General features: G+C 39.3%; 1 protein-coding gene across 1 annotated transcript in view; it reads right to left on the bottom strand.

The window, feature by feature from the left end:
- CMYA5 (cardiomyopathy associated 5) overlaps nucleotides 1–16,444 on the bottom strand; it is an 88,144-nt gene that overhangs the window by 43,861 nt on the left and 27,839 nt on the right. The window contains exon 2 of the mRNA XM_012766785.2: nucleotides 4,378–14,629. Within this exon, the coding sequence (XP_012622239.2) occupies nucleotides 4,378–14,629 (10,252 nt within the window). The remainder of the gene's footprint in view (nucleotides 1–4,377; nucleotides 14,630–16,444) is intronic.

Below are 16,444 nucleotides of genomic sequence, written 5' to 3'. Positions count from 1 at the left end.
AATTTGTTTTAAACTGACAATATTTAGGCAATTATTTTTTAATTTCTAAAACTCATGGAGGTAAAACATAATTAAGAAGGCCAAAAAATTCAGTGTTCTTTCTGCTGACAGTAGTTGTTAGTTAACAAAACCAAGTATCACCACAGAATGGGGCACACTTCCACTGGAGCTAATGCATCTGATGTCTGAGATTTCACAAAAGAAGCTGCCCCACTCTCTAGACTCAAACTTTAACAAGTTTCCATAAAATTTCACCCCAGAGAAACAGAACCAATATCAGATAAATTGAGAAGGATTGATTTGGCAGGGTAAAAATGCCAAGATTCTAATATGTTATCCTCTTGAATCAAAATGAGTCTGACAATTATTTAACAGTGACCTAATTGAATTATCATATTGAAAATCACTACCATTAGCAAGGCACTGAGCCAAACAATATGGAAACACAATCAAGAGCATGAGCTCTGGCAGCAGACAGACCTAGGTACCAATTCCAGTTCAGCCTTCTAGCACTTAAACTCACTTAAACACTCTGAGCTGATTTCATTATCTGCAAATTGATGACAATGTCAGGGTTGTTTTAAAAAGCATTTAATATAAGATATTCTGTATATAAAGAACTTAACATGGTGACTGGCACAAAGTAACGGCTCAATTCTTGTTATTTGCTAATTTTAAGATAATTCCAGAAGGGAGGCAAGATGGCTGATTAGAGACATTGGTCGCCAGATCATCTCAGAAAGAAGGAAAAGTTTTAGGTGAAAAAAAAAAACCTAGTCTAGGTGTAATGCTGAGGGAAAAGTGCCAGAAGCTACTGGAGATTCCATGGGTAGAAGTTGTGGAACAGAACAAGAAGGAGCAAGATTTTGACAGATATCAACCCCTGAGGAATTTGGAGCCCCATGAAAAGGGAAGACGGGGGTGTTTGTTTTTCTTCCCCTCACACCTCTGGCAGACTGCAGACAATCTCATTATCATGCTTGCCTTAAAAATAAATAAATAAACTGGGTATCCCAATATAATTCATTCTGTTAAGAATACCACAAAGCTGAGGAAAGAGAGCGGATTTCAAAGACCTCCATCTCCCCTTGTCAACAAGAGACAGGGAATCTGCCCATGCACATGGTACACCATTCACTACAGCCTACACATAACTAGCACTTGAGAAAACCACCACATTAAGGATATCTGTAACTAAGGTATCCATCCAGAACCTTGACCCCATCAAAGTACCTGCAAGCAAAGCCAAAGGGCCTTACCCAACATATGCTACAGATATACCCTTAAGAGTCAGGGGGCAAAAAAGTCCCATCTAAACAAAAGAAAATTCAAAAACAAGATGAAACAGCTCTAGATGAAAGGAATCAGTTCAAGAACTCCAGGAATATGGAAAATCAGAGCAAAAGGACCCCCTGCCCCAAAGGAGCATACCATCTCTCTAGCAATGGATCCCAACCAAAATGAAAATATTCAAACGACAGATAAAGGATTCTAAATGTGGATTGTAAGGAAGTTCAATGAGCTCCAAGAGAAAATGTAAAACCAACTGAAAGAAACCAGAAAAATAATTCAGGAAATTAATAAAAAATTTACTGAAGAACACTAATGAAAGAAACCACAGATGACACAACAAATTGAAAAGCATCCCCTGCTCATGGATTGGTAGAATCAATATCATTAAAATATCCATACTACCCAAAGTGATTTACAGATTCAACACAATCTCTGTCAAATTACCAGTGTCATACTTCTCAGATCTAGAAAAATAATCATCAGCTTCATTTGGAACCAAAAAGAGCCCAAATAGCCAAAGGAATCTTAAGTAAAAGAACAAATCTGGAGGCATCACATTACCTGATATCAAATTATACTATAAGGCTATAGTAACCAAAACAGCATAACACTGGTACAAAAATAGAGATATAGACAAATGGAACAGAACAGAGAGCCCAGATAGAAAACTATCTACCTACAATCAACTGATCTTCAACAGAGCAGACAATAACATACAGTGGGGAAAGGAAGCCCTATTCAATAAATGGTGCTGGGAAAATTGGATAGCCACATGGAGAAGAATGAAACAGGATCACTACCCTCACCATATACAAAAACTAATCTGAGATGGATTAAAGACTTAAATGTAAGGTATGAAACCATAAAAATTCTAGAAGAAAAATGTAGGAAAAAACTTTTTTATACATTTATGACTAAGATCCCAAAGACAAATATAGCAACAACAAAAATAAATAAATGAGATTTAATCAAATGAAAAGTTTCTGCACAGCAAAGGAAATAATCAACAGAGTGAAAAGACAACCTACAGAATAGTAGAAAATATTCACAAACTATACACAGACAAAGGACTGATATCTAGGATCTACAAAGAACTCAAACAAATCAGCAGGGAAAAAAACAAATAACCTCATCAGAAAAGTTATTTCAAGGTCATAGGCAAAAGACATGAATGGAAGTTTTTTGAAAGAAGGTAGACAAATAGCCAATAACCATATGAAAAAATGCTCAACATCACTAATTATCAGAAAAATGCAAATTAAAACTATAATGAGATACCACCTTACACCCGTCAGAATTGCCATTATTAAAAAGTCAAAAAAACAATAGATGCTAGTATGGATGCAGAGAGATAGGAATGCTTATACATTGTTGGTGGTGTACTGCAAATTAGTACAACCTCTATGCAAAACAGTTAAAGAGATTTCTCAAAGAAATAATGGTAGACCTATCATTTGATCCAGCAATCCTACTGCTGGGTACCTACCCAAAGAAGTCATTTTATCAAAAAGACACCTGCACTCGAATGTTTGTCACCACACAATTCACAATTGCAAAGATGTGGAATCAACCCAAGTGTCCTCCAATTCATGAGTGGATAAAGAAAATGTGATTATATACACACACACACACACACACACGTAAACACATCATGGAGTACTACTTAGCCACAAAAAGCAATGAAATAAAGTCATTTGCAGCAACATGGGAGGAACTGGAGACTATTATCCTAAGTGAAGTATCTTAGAAATAGAAATGGAAAAAGAAACACCACATTTTCTCACTAATAAGTGGGAGCTAAACGATGATTACACATACTCATAAAGTGGTATAAAGGACACTGGAAACTAAGAAGGGGAGAGGGACAGAGTGGGATGAGGAATAAAAGCTTACTTATCAGGTACAGTGCACACTATTCTGGTGACAGGCACACTGAAAGAACTGATTCCAGCGTTATACAATTCATTCATGCAACAAGAACACTTGGACTTTCTACTATCTGGAAATAAAAATTATTTTTAAAAAAGATAATTCCAGCTGCTCTATGGAGAATGAATAGAGGAGATAAGAATGGGGAGAACAGTTAGAAGGCTATTGAAAGGTAGAGGTGAATCTCAAAGTCCAAATGCTGATTTCCAATAGTACCTCTGGGGAAGTAGAGTATTCATAATTGCTTATGTTTAAGTATAATGTTGTGACTAACTTTTTATCTGGAACATTGGAGTCCTATAGACATAGTCAGAAAGTATGCAAACATTTCCTATTTCTAACATAAATTTTATAAATAAAAAGGAAATATACAGAAAATCAGAATATAAAATGTCTTAATGTCTTAAGTATTTATACATAACTTCTAATAAAATTTCTCAATGCAATGTAAATGTGTATTTTTAAAGGATGATATCGTAAATAGAAAATAAATTGTGCTTTATGCTCAAAGATATTTTTATTTATTTCAAATTATTTGGCATTTTTTTATAATGTTAAGAGCTATTGTCATAAGATGACAAGCTCGTCACAGGCAGCAACCCTGTGTTATTTATCTTGGTATCCCCAGAACCTAGCAAAATGCCTGGCACATAGTCTATACAGTCATCCTCAGTATCTGCAGGAGATTGGTTCCAGGACTCCCGGCAGATACCAAAATCCATGGATGCTTAAGCCACTGACATAAAATGATATAGTATATGCATATAACCTACGCAAATCCTCCTCTATACTTTAAATCATCTCTAGATTACTTATGATACCTAGTATAATGTAAATAGTGTTGTATTGTACTTTTATTTGTATTTTTATTGCTGTATTATAATTTTTATGGGTATTTTCCCAAAATATTTCTATCTGTAGTAAGTTGGTTCCAAGAATGTAGAACTCGCAGATACTGAGGGCCAGCTGTACTCAAGGAGTTTGTCAAATTGATCTTAACTAAATTCTTGGAGAAGTATTCTCAGTTTTCTTTTAGACTAACTGTTCTGCTTAAAGATGAATGTATCAAATATTGGTCATTTTTAAAATTCAGAAAACATGAAAACAAACTAAATGTACATGTATTATTATTTGTATGTTTTTAAATCTATTTACCTTCACAGCACTTATAGCTGTGTCAAGTGTTGAAATCTCATGGTCTTTGTGGGTGCCAAATGCCTTGTCAGTAGCAGAAATTGGGCTTTTGCAGGTGTAGCAATATGTGTCGATCTGGGACTTTTTCAGTTCCGTTTGTGCCTTTTCAGTTACTAACTCTGATGGTAAGTGATCACGTTCTTTCCTCTCTCTGCCCAACTCTCTCTGTTCAGCAGACAGACTTTGTTCCGCCTCACTCACAAATTCATTTTCACTGATGTGTCCAAAGGATTCCTTTCTTTGAGATGACACATCTTCAGGTGTGGATTCTGAATATAGTTCTTCTGGCAAAATGTCTTGAGTAACCACTCCATAATTTGGAGATTCGGCAAATTCATACTCATCCTGAACAGGGCTATTGCGGAGCCTCTCTTCACTTGGCTCAAGTGGGACCAGGATTTTAGGTTCTTCTTGTGGTGTTTCTTGAACATAAGTTGCACCAGATGCAAATTCTTCCTCTGGGAAGGACACTTGTACTGGGACATTCAAATTGACCTCTGGACTTGCATTTCCAGCTTGGTTACCCTGACTGCTTGCTTCATCTATGGGCTCCAGAACATGATGGGTGTCTTCAAATGGAACCGCATAACTTATCTTCTGGGTAACCACTCTGACTTCCTCAGTGATGGGAACTTTCCTCTGCATCGCCACATTACTGGGGGTCTCCACATGGCCTACTGATTCTCCTTCACTGTACATTGCTTGCTGTTCATCTTCCAGACTCTTCTCCCCCAAAGTAGTTCCAAGCCTCTTCCAAATTTCTCCTTCTGCAGCTATTGGTTGATATGAATCATCCTTACCAACTCTTTCTTCCAGACCTTGGCCCTGGTCCTTTTGAGTTACAGATGTGTCATGAAGAATGTCATCTTTGAGTATGTACTTCTCAAAATATATTCCTGCTCCATCTTCAGTGTCAGAATGTCTGCTTGGAAATGATGCCTCAGAATTCACACTGTCACCTTCAGAAGCTGTCTCCCCTACCTTCTTTTTCTCTCCAACTGCTTCTTCATACAGATCCTTATATAGAAATGCAAGTGCAGGTGGCTCCTCCAGAAGTTCTGGATTAATGGCTTTAGCAGTAGTAGGAAATATTTGGGTTTGTGATAAAACTCCTTCCTCTGCCCCAAATAAAGGCATCCCAGGTGACTTTGAGTCCACATCTCTATTTATGCCCTTTGAAACATTTCTGTCAGCTGATTTTTGGATAACCAAAGACTTTTGGGTCTCTGGATAAGATTCTTTGCTGTGGTCCTTTTCTGGTCCATAAAAACTTTCATCTAATTTCACCAAATCATATTCATGTTCTAGGGTGTGTTCTTCCAAACTTTCTGGGAAAGAGATAGTCTCTTTTATAACTTCCTTTGAGAGTTTCTCTTCACCACTTAATTTCTGTGGTGCTTTCTGTTTTTCTGGGTCTGGGGAGATGTTATAATCAATCAAAGTATATTTTTCAAAATAATCCTCTTCACTGGGAATTGTGGGCTGAATAAAAGCTAAATTACCAGTTTGGGAATCTGTGGCTATCTCTTCTTTTGTCTTATGAGTTTCTTCTTCTTTATTTTCTTTCAATGACACAACTTTTTCATCAGAATCTTCTAACTTGCTCTTTAATATTTTGTGGCAAGCAACTGCCTCTCTATCATCATGGAGTGATAAAGTTTTAAATGAAGCCTTCTCTTCCAAATATTCTAACTTATCTTGCATTTGTTCACTTTCTTCCTGATCAGCTGAAAAAATAAAAGCAGGAGCATGAATATTTAATATCTCACAGCCTTCAGAAATGATACTAAAGGCACTCTTCTGATCTTCTGAAAGTCCAGCTGGCTTACTAGTGACTGTAAATTCTTCATCTTTTGTATATGTTTCTTCAGGCTCCTTGGACATTTCTTGAGTAGAAACCATTTTATCAGCATGGATTGCTGATGCATTAGTTATAAATTCAGCATAGTTGCTTCTTGCAGAAGAGAGTGGTTCATTTACGTGGGTATCTTTCCCAGCCTCCAAGTGCTGCTTTGAAACAGGAACAGATTGTTTAGGCATATCAGATGTGTGATCTTTAGATGTTTGAATAGTATGAACTGTATGCCTATCTGGAGTCGGTTCTGACCATGGTATTTCTTGTTTCTTGGCTGTATTAATTTCTGGAGAAGCTCCTGAAGCAATAGTTTGTGGTTTTACAGATGACAGCAAATATGGTGGTGTTTCTAAGTTCTTTGTTTCATCAAAAGGACGATCTAAACTCCTTTCTGATTCTTTAGATGGAGATCCTTGCTTCACGCTTTGTTTTGTGATATCTATTAAACCACCTTTGGATAGCTCTGATGCTTTGAACTGTCCCCTTTCTTCACTGGGACCTAGCATATCCCTGTGTGATTTTTCTAATACCAGGTTTCCTTCCTGAGATAAAGAGCGGTTATCTATTTCATCATGACAAGAAAGATCCGCTGGAAGGAAAGTCTTGGTTTTTTCCACCAAAACTTTATTTTCTCCTAACGGATATGGTTGGGTTGCTACTGTCTTTGTTTCTCTGATCTCTGGATGAGCCTTTGAGAGATTGGTTTCTGATTTTTCAATAACTAATGTAGCTAATGAAAATGGTTGAGTTTCACCCAAAGAATGATCTAAAGAAACATCTAATTCTTTAGGCGTAGACCTGGATACATTCACAGAATAAGGCTGATGTTCCTGCTTCTTCTCTTCTTCTGAAAACACCCGTGCCTGCTTTTGTTTTTCTTCTCCTTTCTCCTCTTCAGAACTGACAATGATTTTGGATCTTTCTCTGTGGTCTTCATTTTGACAGACTTGCTGCAGCATAGCAGCAGCTTTTGATTCTTCCAATTCAGTTGGTGTAATTTGTGCCTTCCCTACCTCATTATTATCTCTACGCTCTAATGGGGACACAGTGTCTTGTTTTTCTTCCAGCACCTTCTTTTCTGCCAAGATATTCAATCTGGTTTCCAAGTTATCTTTCTCCTCACCTGGGCTAACAGACCTGAGTTTTATTTCCTCTTCAGAAATTTTTGAGGAAATAGGTTTTGGCATTTCTTTCTTTAGTCTGTCTTCACCAAGATCAATTAAACTGCCTTTTGATTCTTTTACTGGCAAAATTATTGACTCTGGTTTCTCTGATTCCTTGGTGATATTTTTACTTGTGAAGACAGATGAAGCTGGTTCAGGCTGTTGTGGCACCTTATCCACTACATCAAATGAAAGGAGTGATTTTTCTTTTTGATCACTTCTTGGCTCTTCCTGAAGAATAGAAATATTCCATGTAGATGGAGGAGCGATTGCTGGCTTCTGGACTTTTTTACTTTCTGTAGCCTTAAGAGGAGCAACATTTTTGGCTTCTTCCACAACCAAGTTCTCACCAGCGGGTGAAAAAGGTTGAGCTCCAAGATGTTCCTCACCATCAGCAGAAGTAACTATTGATTTTATGTTCATTTTCTGTGAATAGTCTGGGATTTCTTTCTTCCCATAATCTTCACTAGACACTTCAGAATCAGATTTCGGCTGTTGTAAAACTTCTACATTTGATAACAATGTGGGCTGTGCTTTAAAGTCTTGACTTTCACTAGATTTAACTAAAGTACCTCTGGATTCCTCAGTAGTTTTAAGTTTTAACCCTGGTAATGAAGGATCAGCTGGTTTCTCAGTTGCATTAAAATCAGTGGGAATTGTGCCTTTAGGCTCTATCACAGTCACTGCTTTTTCTACAGGTGAACTCGGCTGAGTTTCTAAATCTTCTCTTTCAGCAGTTTTGTTATCTGGTGTGCTTGATCCAAAAAACAAACTGGACATCCATGATCTGAAAGATGAAATTCCTTTCTTTCCCTTTTCCTCAAGAAGGGCTGGCTTAACCACCTTGGGCTGCTCAGGCAGCTTCTGTGTCTCCTCAGGTGACTCTGGGGGGTGAGCTTCTTGACCTGCTAGAATTGAGGGGAGGGGTTCCCTTTGTGTGGGCATTTTCACTTCAGCTGCTGGTTTCCCTCCCTCACTGGCATCATCTACAACCTTTGATGGAACCATTTTTGATTCTTCTAATGGCTTTTCTCCAGGTAAAGGAGATGTGCTCCAGTGTGCTGCTTCTTCATTGCCCAGTGAAGGTTCTACAATTTCTGCCAAGAAATGAGCTGTTTTAACAGGAGAGGGCATAGTTTCTGACTTCACCTGCTCCACTGATGGGCCAGACACTGGTTTCTGGAGGATTCTTTCAGGAGGTAGTTTGATTTCTTCCTGGCTTTCTTCTTTGCAAGGCCTGGAAAACTCTGTGTTTGATTTCTCCAATATCATACTTTCATTCCCCATGAAAGAATGGATCTGCTTCTCCTCTTCTATGTTTTTCTCTACCTTTCCAGCTAGAACTAAAGATGTTGGTTCTTGAGCCATCTTTGCTTCTTCAAAAGAAGAGGTTTTACTTAATAAGGGCTCTACATTACCACCGGAAGTATCAAGAGCATGTCCTGGTCCTTGCAATGGCAAATGAGGTTCTTCAGCAGAATGTGGCAGAGGGTGCTTTCTGATTTCATAGTCATGATCCTTATCCATCACAGCAGCCTTAAGCTGCCCTGTCATTAGATCATCGTCACGAGAGGAATCTGACTCCATAGTTCCTAGTATTCTTTCTTCATGTTGACTGGCCAAATTTTCTGGCTTTTCCAACATCCAGTTTTCATCCTTTAGAGTAATAAAAGACTCTTTCATTTTTGTTTCTTTAACATCTACAGTCTTGGTTGTCATAAATGGTTTTGATTGCTCCAAAGGTACATTCTCTTTCATAAACAAAACTTGTTTAATACCCAGATCTTGTTTATCTACAAAAGAGGTGCTTATGTCAGGTAATTTAACAGCTTGATCTGAATGAAGTCCTTTTTCAGTCTTCTGTTCCTCAAGGAGGTCAGAAGAAGTGATCTTTGATGGTTCTGTTATACTTTGGAATATGCAGGCTGAATTTGGGTGGCTTGTTTCTTCATTTAGTTTAGTTACAATATCTTGCATCACTTGTGTCTTCACCTTTCTTGTTGGTGGTAATGGGCCTATTTCTTGACTTTCCCCTTTTTTAAAGTCAGTTGAATAGTTCAACTCTTCTGATACTTCTTTTAAAGAACAATTGTATGGCTGAAGTTCTTCTGGGTTATCTCTTTCTACTAGAGAGGTAGGTGTTTCTTTTGACCCTAGGCTAACCACCTTTGGAGAGAAAGGTTTAATTTCTTCATTCTGAGGTTCCTCCCCAAGGCAGGATGAAATCTCTGAAATTGCAGGCACTGTGGTAGGTACATGAAGTTTCCTGTTTTCTTCTTTTCCTTCTCTACTCCTAAGCTCAGCTAGGTCCTTTTCTAAAACAGAATCCCCTGTTTCAATTATGGGAGATTTTACTTGTTTGGTACCTATGGATCCACTTTGTCTACCTAAACCATTAGTGAATTCTGATTCAGCCTTTGGTAATTCTGATGGTTGGTGTAGCTCGTCTTTCTTCTCAGGCTCCAAAGAGAGCTTTGTCAGACCAAGATCTCGTTTATCTGACAAGAAATCTCCCTGAGCTGTAGGAGATGCCTCCATTGCCCATTTGTTCTTATCATCACTGAGGGTCAATAATGTCGGGGCTAAATCTCCTGACACTAAATTTTCAAAATCAGAAGAACTTGCTATTTCCTCATCTTTGCTTTTTGGAAGTATATCTTTGGGTGCAGGAGACACATTTTGTGATAAACGAAATTTAGTTTCTTCTTTCTTTATCTCACCACTTAGGTTGAGTGAAAGCACATGTTCAGGCCCTGACACCTCTGAGGCAGACAATAAATTATTTTTCTGTGATAAAATCAAATATTCAGAGTCAAGGACTGTAGAAAATGGAAGACTTGGTTTGTCTTCTACCTTTGCTTGCTCAGATACATCTGAATGCTGAGATGATGCTTTGGTTATTGGCAATGCAGGCTTAACTTCTTCGGTTTCTACCTTTGACAAAATAGAATGCTCTGATAGAGAGGAGACACTTAGAGGTGAATCAAGTTTAACCTCCTTTTCTGCTTCTGACCAAACTAAAGGTTTGGATGAAGAAATTTCAATGGGAGAAGTATCTTTAATTTCTACCTTTTCTCCTTCTTTAAGAACAGAATGCTCATCTGTAGATGTTTTCAGTGGTAGCAAACCACTTCCTAATTCACCCTTTCCTACTTTTGTTAAGACTGGACGATCTAGAGGGGTGGCAAGAGATGAATCTGTTGGGATTCTTTCTTTTACCAATTGGGTTAAATTTGAATCCAGCTTAGTTATAGATGTTGTGGTTGTTGAGGGACTGGGTTCAGTTTCTCTGTTTACTTCTTCTGACAAAGCTGAAAATGCTGGTGCAGGTGGACCATGTTCGACTTCCTCTGCCACTCCTGATGAAGCTGAATGAAGCACTCTAGGTGTTGTCATTATTTTAGAATCATGTTTCACTTCCGTTTTCACTACTGATAAAACCTCAGGTGCAGATAAAGATGTTTCCTTTAGAGGTGAATATGGTTTTATTACTTCGGGTTCATTCTTGGACAAGATTCTCTGTTCTTGTTTAGAAGTCACATTTGGAGCTAAATTGGGTTTGACATCCTTCTTTGGCTCATCTACCAATTCAGGCAAAACTGAATATTCCATCCCAGACCCTGGAACATTTGGAGGCTGAGGCTTCATTTTTTGATCCGGTGATGCATGTGCTGTAGCTTCTTGAGAATCGGGCACAATTTCTTCCTTCCTGACTTTTGACAAAGCCATCTGTTCATCTGCAGCTTTTAGAGTAAGTGATGATTTAGGTTCCTGTTCTTTCTTAATTGTATGGAGTGAATCAGGTGAAACTGAATACTGAGATGCAGGCAAAACAGGTTTGGTTTCTTCCTTGGCCATGGATGACTGTGCAAGTAAAGAAGCAGATGTTGCAGCTACCGATGGACTAGTCTTCGTTTCTCCCTTCTCCGATTCACTGTTTAAATATGGTGGAATCAAGTCTTCAGACTGAGGCTCCAAAGATGCTTGAGTTTTCTGCTTGTGTGTCAAAATGAGATATTCAGATACAGATGTTGAAGTTGTTTGAACATCTGGCTCATTTTCCGCTTTCTCTGGTTTATTTCCTGAAGGTGGCAGACTCAAGTCTTCTAGTGCAGATATCAAAGGGAAAGGTTCAGCATTTTGATTCTGTGATGAACTGAAATGCTCAGGTACAGGTGTAGCAGCTGTTGATCCAATTTGTTCCTCGTCTGTTTCTGAAAAGCAGGAATATTCTGAAGCAGATGCTTCAGTTAATAATGAATCCAGCTCAGTTTCATTTTTCTCTGTTTCTGGGACTTTAAATGGTGGGATTGAAACTTGTGATGCTGAGTCTGGAGAAAAAAGTCCAGTTTCTTCAGTATCTTCATCTGACAAGATAGTGTGTTCAGATGGTGATGTTAAACATATTGGAGAATCACGCTCAAATTCTCTTTTCTCTGTTTCCTGAGTTTCATAGGATGGAAATGAGAATTCTGACACAAATGCAGAATCTGGAGAAAAAGGTCCAATGTCTTCTTGATCTTCTTCTGATAAATTCATGGGTGATAAGGCACCTTTTACATTTAGAGGGAAATTGTGGACAATTTCTTCCTCCTGAGACTCTGGTGTTGCAAACGGTGGTACTGAGAATTCAGAAGCAGACGTGGAAGAGGGTGTACACCGTTCCATTTCCACTATCTCTTCTTCTGATAGCACATGTTCAGATGGGGTGGTGGAGAGTGGTGGGGCCTGGCATTCAGAAGTTATCTCAGTTGTGTGTGGTGGGAAAGAGTGTTCAGATGCAGAGGCCACAGCTGGGGAATATGGCCCAATGTCTTTCTTCTCTTCTTCTGACAATACCATGTGCTCAGAAACACCTTTTGATTTTAGCGGGGTTTTATGGTCAATTGTTTCCTTCAACAACTCTTTTGCTGCGTGTGATGGGACTGAATATTCAGAAGCAGATGTGGACTCTGGTGTGTAACGCCCACTTTCTGAGGACTCATCACCTGACAGGACCACGTGTTCTGGTGTAACTGTGGAAAACAGTGGAGACTGGCTTTCCAAAGTCTCCTCAGCTGTGGATGGTGAAACAGAGCGTTCAGATTCAGAAGCCACAGCTGGGGAATATGATCCAGTGTCTTCTTTCTCTTCTGAGAGAATCATATGCTCAGAAACACCTTTTGATTTTAGTGGGGTCTTATGGTCAATTGTTTCCTTCAGCAACTCTTTTGCTGCATGGGAGGTGACTGTATATTCAGAAGTAGATGTGGACTCTGGCGTGTAACGCCCACTTTCTGAGTCCTCGTCTCCTGACAGGACCACGTGCTCTGGTGTAACTGTGGAAAACAGTGGAGACTGGTGTTCCAAAGGCTTCTCAGTTGTGGATGGCCAGAGAGAATGCTCAGATGCAGAGGCCACAGCTGGAGAACGGGGCTCACATTTCTCATTCTCCTCTTCTGATAAAACTATATCTTCAGCTATAGTTTTTACACTGGATGGAGAAACTGGCTCAACTTCTCGTTCCTCTAGTTCATAGTTCAAATCCTGTGGTACTGAATACTCTGACACAAAAGCAGAATCAGTAGAAACAGATTCATTTTCCTCTCTTTCTTCCTCAGATAAAGTGCCACGTGCAGGAGTTGATGTTGTCGGTAGTGGCAGAACAGGTTCCTCTTCTTTGTGCTCCACTTCAGGAGACAAACGTGGTAGGAAGGGCTTCTCAGAAACTAATGGACTTTCTGGGTATTCAAGTTCTATGATCTCTTCTTCCGTTATATTAGAATCTTCAGGCTCAGGAGTGGCAGCTATTGGTAGGGAAGTTTCTATGTCTTCTTTCTCTGGTTCTTCTAACACTAGAGATTCCGAAAGAGACATGGATGGCTCAAGCACATTTTCGTCCTTCTCTCCTTTGACATTAGGATGAGGAGGGGTCAGTTGTTCAGAGACTGGTTCTGCCCTTTCTAGCGAAGTCAGGTCTAGCTGTTCGTTGTCTGGGCCAAAAGCTTCCTGAGTAGATGCTGCCAGACCTGGTGAACCTCTCTCCAGAAAATCCTTCTCTGCCTCCAGTGAAATGGAACGGTCAGCAGAATACATATCTTCCTTCTGTACCTCATCAGCTAAAGATGGTGAGACTGAAGAGTCGTTCTCTGGAGTTACGGCTGTGTGGGAAGCAAGTTCAAATTCTTCCTTTGCTGTTTCCGAGAACACAGTAGCAGATGTATCAGGTGACAGAGGGGAAGGCTCCATTTCATGGGTTTTTGCTTCATTGTCTGGCTGTTGTGGTACTGACTGTGGAGGCCTGGGCTGTGTTTCTTGTTCTTCTGTGTCATTACTTGAATAAGAGGAAACTGTGTGCTCTGATGCAGACGTGGCATTTAAGGAGGAATCAACGTCAGTTTTGTTTTGATCTTCATGACTGAATAATGAGGTCAGGGACTTTGATCCTTTGAAGAGTGTACTTCTCCAGGGTGGGGCAAGCTCTTTTACTTTTTCATCTTCTATGCTTCGGGCTACTGATTTGCCTGTTTTGGAAACTGTGTTAGAATCATAATTGCCCAAATCTGGCTCTAAGCTAATAGATGCATCTTTCCCTTTTCTATAATGTATTTCTTTAATTACGTAACCCTTTGGCAATGTTCCATAAAATTGTAGAGGGATTAATTCTTCTTTAACTGAATTAAACATCTTAATTTTATATTGTACTGTTCCTATGTAGACTGGCCTTAACACTAATGGCTTGTGTTCTTTGTATATTGCCCCAGTAATAGGAGGTGTATTTGAAGCGGTCTTCTTTTTTCTTGTTTTATCATAAATGCCAGTGTATGACTTCTCTTTCTCGATGCTTTCTGAAATTAAGGGATTGTCTTTTTTGTTTGCTGGAACATCTTGGGATTCCAAAGAATTTCTTTTTTTGTTGGCTTTCCGACGCAATGATGGTGAGCCACGCTTTGCCTTGTGAGTTCTTTTCCGAGCCTTTTTAACTTCATCCACAACAAAGGAAACATTTCCTGGAGGAGAATTCACAGTCGACCCTTCCAGACTACACACACCAGAAGTCTGACTTTCTTCTGAGGCCCAAGGAGTAGAAGATCGATTTGAATTGGTCTCCCAGGTTATTCCACTGTCTTCCCGTTGAACTGTCACCATGGAAAAGGAGGGGTCAGATATGATACACTCCTGCTTGGTCTTGTCCTCTTCATCCTGGTCTGATAACCTACAGTAAATAATAATATTAATAATCATATGTTATAATGACATAATATTATTAATTAATTATTAGAATAATAAGTAAATATGTTTTTACCAGGTAAAAGATTAATGTGAAATTAAAAATAGACATCAACATTTCCACCCACATCAAATACATATCACATAAAGTTTAAAAATTGAAGTCAGGGTGCCAAATACGGTGACACATCCCTCTGGAATGACTCAATATCCCACAAACTCAAAAAAGCTAAAGTGAAATTCATTACTTTCCCTCATCAGGATTGCCTTCCTGCTCCCCTCAGGCTCACCAGTCACTCATGCTCACTCTAGTCACCAGAGTGCTCTCTGTTCCCATTATCACCACCTCACCTCGCTTGCCATCACCTCCCTCCTGGATCACTGCCATTAGCCTCCTACCTGGCCAGCTGGTACCACAATCACCTCTTCCCTTCCCCATCTTCAACCCATCCTGCTCATCTTTCCAGGCTAGCTTTACTAAACATTTCAGCATGCCACTCCCTACTTTAAAATCTCAGTAAATTCCTTATACCTACAGGAGGGAAAAAAAAATGTCAAAATCCTTGGCTCTCTGATCCTATCTGACATAATTTCCATATCTACCTCCTCACTACCCCTGCAAGGTAAATTTCTGTTGTAACTATATAATTCATCGTCTGGTACATGTGTCGTGGGAACTCTGATTCATGAATAAAAGGGAAAAGGTCATTGAACATACAGAGATCACAAAGGATGTCAGCCTACTGCACTTTGCTTTCCTCATCTATAAAACAAGAATAACAATAGAAACTATCCCATGGAGTGGCTGTGAGGATTGATTAATTCATATGAAATGCCTAGGAAAAGTGTCTGGCATGTAGTTAGTACCCAACAAATGTTATTTGTAATCAGGCCTTCCATGCAGTCCTTGGACTAGAGATCAAAGGAGGCTGGTCATGGTCATTTTCAATTGCCACAGGTGTTGGAAAGCCTGTCTCCTGGAACTGCTCTCATAGCCTCTCTGCCATGGCTGGCTTTGGCAGCCCCTTCAGTTGCCATTGGGCCCCTGTCTCAGACTCTGCAGCACTCTTCTTCTCTGGAATGTTCTTCTACCTCCTCCTCACCTATGCTGATGCTGTTCCTCCACTTAGAATTCTTAGCCTCCACCACACTCCACCTCTTCTGCACATTTCAATTCTATCTACTCCTCAAGCCTTAGTTTAAAAACCTCCCCATGACCATTCCTGATCCATTCAGCAGTCATGTCTGCCAACACTTCACAAACATGAAGTTCAAGATTCAAACTCCAAGGGCTATTTCCTCCAAGAATATAGTTACCATTTGAGATAAATCCAAACTATTGATCTATATCTTTCTACAACAATAAGAACAAAAAACTCTCTAAATTAAAACCACTAAGCATAAGTATTAAATTAAGGCACTTTTTTAAAAAATGCACAGAATTTAGGTCCCTTACTGATTCTTTTTTTTTCTTTTTTTAATCATCAGTCACTGATTGTATCAGTGGTTCTTAACTCTGGAACACTTAAAAGCACCTGTGGGGAACTTTTAAAAAATACTAATATCACCCATAACCCTTTCCACAGAGATTCTGATTGAATTGTACCAGGGTAGACTCTGGGCATTGCTACATTTTCATGTTTTCAAAGCTTACAGGTGACCCCAACATGTATACAGAGTTGAAATCACTGGCCTAAACAATCCTAGCTCTGAAACTTAAATAGCACATACTGTTCTTGCTTATGGGCCTTCTTGGTTTGTTAGGCTGACTAAGGACCAGGACCATAAGTCCTTGCGGGTA

Source organism: Microcebus murinus, chromosome 11 (genome assembly GCF_040939455.1).
Source record: "Microcebus murinus isolate Inina chromosome 11, M.murinus_Inina_mat1.0, whole genome shotgun sequence".
Classification (NCBI taxonomy): Eukaryota; Metazoa; Chordata; class Mammalia; order Primates; family Cheirogaleidae; genus Microcebus; species Microcebus murinus.
Note: the sequence above shows the minus strand (reverse complement) of the source record. Positions and strands in the feature narration are given on the sequence as shown.